We start from the raw sequence: 4,404 nt of genomic DNA on the forward strand, positions 1-4,404 counted from the left end.
CAACAGGCTGGAATGGGCAGGAAACCCAGAGGCCATCTACAAGAAGGGACAGAGACGACTTTACTTCCTGAGGAGGCTCAGGTCCTTTTATGAAAAACGATGCTGAACATCTTCTACTAGTCGGTTGTTGCGAGCGCCATCTTCTTCACAGTGGTGTGTTGGGGCAAATCAAAGCAGTGGACGCTAACAGAATGGACAGGCTGATCAAGAGGGCAGGCTCTGTTCTGGGGGTGAGGGGTCGGCCAGGGGGTCAGTCTGGACTTGGTGACTGGGAGAGAGAGGGATGTTGGCCAAACTGAGGACCATCATGGACAATGTCTCCCACCCTCTTCATGACACTCTGGTCAGGCAGAGGAGCACCTTCACTGGCAGACTGATCCTGGCACAGTGCTCCACAGAGCGCTTCCATAGGTGCTTCCTACTGCCTGCCATCACTGTTCAATGCAGCCCGTCATTGGCTGAACACTATAGACCTGAGCCAGCTTGGTATAAGCTAATAATAACTGTACTAATAACATTATAGGGCGCGGTGTGTGTGCGTGTGTGTGTGCTTACCTATTTTTGTGTCTGCAAAGTGGGTGGAATGCCCAGCTGTAGGCTTACTGCCACTCTGGTGTCAGTTGTGTTTTGTCTGGACAATCAGTAGTAGTTATTACTATCAGTTAGTTAACTTACTGCTACCGACTACCTCGGTGTCACCATGTACCTTTATTGATTTATATATATATTTGCACCCTTTTATAGCTTCAGTACCTTTTGCAAATCCTGTATTATGGTATATAGTGTATAATGTATACTATATGGACAAAGTATTGGGACACACCAAGTTTGGTGGAGGAGGGATAATGGTCTGGGGTTGTTTTTTCTGGGGTTGGCCTAGGCCCCTTAGTTCCAGTGAAGGGAAATGTTAATTCTTCAACTTACCAAGATATTTTGGCCAATTCTATGCTTCCAAGTTTGTGGGAACAGTTTGGGGAAGGCCCTTTTCTTTTCCAGCATCTCTGTGCCCCCAGTGCACAAAGCAAGGTCCATAAAGGCATGGTTTGGTGAGGTTGGTGTGGAAGAACTTGACTGGCCCGCACAGAGCCCTGACCTCAACCCCATCAAAGACCTTTGGGATGAACTAGAACAGAGATTGCGAGCTAGAACCTCTCATCCAATATCAGTGCCTGACCTCACAAATGCACTTCTGGGTGAATGGGCAAACATTCCCACAGACACACTCCAAAATCTTGTAGTGTTGTAGCTGCAAAGGGGGGACCAACTCCATATTACTGCCTATGAATTTAGAATGGGATATCATAAAAGCTCCTGTAGGTGTAATGTGTAGGGTACCATATAGTGTATATTGTGCCTTTCTGTGCCTTATTGCAACCCCCCCCCCTCCCTCCAATTTTTGTACATTTCCGTGCCACTGTACCTTTTGATGTTATTATATTGTATTCTATTGTAGTGCACTCTTGCACTTTGGCTTTAGCACTAGATAATGCTATTAGTCACTTGTTTAGAAAGGAGATGCGCTTGTGAGTTCTGGCAAGTAGTAGTGCACTGACTACCTACGTTAAAATGCAATTATTGTAAGTCGCTTTGGATAAAAGTGTCTGCTAAATGACTGTAATGAGGAATGTAATGTATTGTACTGTATTGTTGTGTGCTATGTGTAGTTTTTGCTGAAACAAAGTGAATTTCCCCTCAGGGATTAATAAATACTTTGCTACAGTACCTAGCTACCTACCTGGTAACACCTGTTACAAGTGGTGCTGTGACCCGGATACCCAGTTGGGCTCGGCTCGACCAGCTGGGGTCGCTGTGGTGTGTGGAGTGAGTTTAGGGGTGAGTGTAACCGAGTTGAATTGGTTAAACTCACTCCTCAGTATAAATATTGCCTGGCCATAGCCGGTAGCGGTGTTTGTGAGAGGTGGTCACGTGTGTTTGTAATATCAGGGGACCCGAGTTTGAACACAGTGTGGGCGAAGTCAGGGTGGCAGCTACAGTATCCTGCCGAGAGACACAGTGAGGCCTGTCACACGGGCACACATACAGTGGGAGTCTAAGAAGGTGAGGGCGGCTCCACGCGCAGCCTGCGCCCCCAGCAGTCTGGCCGAGACGCACCCCTTCCTCTCGGGCTGCCGCAGCACGCGCACCATCTCCAGCTGCTCCACATGCTCATCCAGACGGGCCTTCAGGTGATCTGAAGGAGAAAATAAGCACACGAGAAGACGCACGATCAAATCACTCGTTGGTTGGGTGATTTTGAAAAACATGGCATTTTAAATGGTCTGCACTTATATAGAGCTTTTCCACTTTAGCGGCACTCAAAGCGCTTTACAATGGCCTCTCATTCACCCATCAATGGCGGCCATGCAAGGTGCTAACCTGCTCATTGGGAGCAGTTTGGGGTTAGGTGTCTTGCTCAAGGACACTTCGACATGTGGACAGTGGGAGCTGGGATTCGAACCACTGACCCTTCGATCATTGAATGACACTTCGACATGTGGACAGTGGGAGCTGGGATTCGAACCACTGACCCTTCGATCATTGAATGACCCGCTCTAGAAACTGGGCTACAATACAGCCGCCGAGGACAGCGGCAGCAGCAGAGCCCTCACCATCAGTGCTGGCGTCGTCCACCAGTAGGACCTCTGTGAGCAGGGCGGCAGGGGCGGTGTGGAGGACGCTGTAGACCGTCCGCAGCAGGGTGGACCACGCCTCGTTATGGAACACGATGATCACACTGGTGGTGGGCAGAGGAGGGCACCGGGGGAACCTCTGCTCCAAACAACTAGCACAACCAAAACAAGCTGCTCAACAAAGACAGGACTGCCATTCTAAGTCTAAGACTCCGGGATCTGTTACAATAGGCATCATCTGTGCAGCTTACTTGTGGAATGGATACACATTTCACCTACTGAGCTATCTTTGAAAGGAGATGCACTTCTGAGTTAAATGCAATTAATAATCATGTTAATCATCAATCAATCATAATCTTGGAGTCGGCAGCAACATTTCACTATGACCGTACACCGTACATTACATGTGACAAGTAAATTAATCTTGGATCTTGTAACTCGCTTTGGATAAATGCGTCTGCTAAATGACTGTAATATACAGTAAATCCGCTATGCCCTCACTGACTCACTCTGGGTGCCGTGTATCACTGCCCAGGCCGCGGTGAATAGAGATCCGGTCACTGGCGAACTGGTTGAAGCAGTTTTTGGCCAGTCCTTCCTGCTTCTCCCTCAGCTCTGCGGGGCCCAGTCTGCCGGAAACAAACGGCCCCCCAGCGGACCCAGGCGCCCGGGGGTCCTCGGGGGGCCTCTCCAGGTGGGGTTTAAGTTCCTCCCTGCTGTAGAACCCAGACGGACAGTCGGGGTCGGAGTTTATGGTACGGATTTCCGAGCTAGGCGGCATGGGAGCACGGATCTGTAAGTCCACGTTCTCTGTCACCCCCCGCACACCCACTGACGGCGTGTCAGTCATCTCCCACGGCCAGGATTCCTGGGAAGCTCCGATGTAGTGTTGCATGAGGATCAGCAGGAACAGGAAGAGAGAGCCAGCCACAATAGCAAGCTTTACTGGAAGGGCAAGTCCACTAGTGAATTTACGCATTGTTCCGGATAGAGCGCAGCACGAGAACGGAATAAATGCACCCCACTTCGGAATAAAATGCACCTTGTCCGATGTGCAGTCTACTTCTTTTTTTCTTTTTTTTTATAATTCACACCGGGCTTCGTGAGCTTTCATCTGAAATGTAGGCCTAGGACCTATTGCTGTGAGAACTGAGAAGTTATAGGCATGGGCTCTATTGGAATTCATTCATTAATTCGCTCGCATGAAAGTTTCTTCCACTTACCACAAATTAGGCCTACTGGTTGGGGGGTTCTCACCCAAGGTATCACGTTTTCTTTTACGCTTTATTCACCAAAACGGCATCGACCTTCCGAAGCAATAGACTACAGATATCAAAATGTATTCCCACGTGATCACCGAATGAAGCTTAATTGCGTCACGCAAGCATCAGATAGGTGAGACTAGCCTACTGAGTTCTGTGGCAAACTGCCCTAGTTGTTTCAATGGTTTCAATTGTTTATTGTTTACACAAGCACATACATATCTCCAGTTCCCAAAATATATTGCCTTCTGTCCTGATCATCACTTTCACAGTTACACAAGCATGTCCCAACACACTTGTCCGTGGTAAAGCCTATAAGACTAGCCTATCTATACAATGCAGGCAATTGCATTTATTTATCATCGATGATTATTTTAATGCAAATCAGAAGAACGTAAAAATAAACATCACAAATTCAAATGAACAGTGAAGTAGCCTAGTTTACAGCCTACATTGTTACGGCTCGCATGCCCTCGCCTCCACAACCGCCTCCCCCTCTCCCCTCTGGGCCC

General features: G+C 48.3%; 1 protein-coding gene across 1 annotated transcript in view; it reads right to left on the minus strand.

The window, feature by feature from the left end:
• Nucleotides 1-3,609, minus strand: part of LOC311307255 (polypeptide N-acetylgalactosaminyltransferase 6-like) — a gene marked incomplete at both ends in the record, with an annotated part of 6,618 nt that extends 3,009 nt beyond the window's left edge. The window contains 3 exons of the mRNA XM_084436052.1: nt 2,042-2,191; nt 2,610-2,782; nt 3,140-3,609. Coding sequence (XP_084292178.1) covers nt 2,042-2,191; nt 2,610-2,782; nt 3,140-3,609 — 793 coding nt within the window. The remainder of the gene's footprint in view (nt 1-2,041; nt 2,192-2,609; nt 2,783-3,139) is intronic.
• Between the last annotated feature and the right edge of the window lie 795 nt (nt 3,610-4,404).

The sequence above is a fragment of the Borostomias antarcticus genome (genome assembly GCF_949987555.1).
Source record: "Borostomias antarcticus genome assembly, chromosome: 3".
Classification (NCBI taxonomy): Eukaryota; Metazoa; Chordata; class Actinopteri; order Stomiiformes; family Stomiidae; genus Borostomias; species Borostomias antarcticus.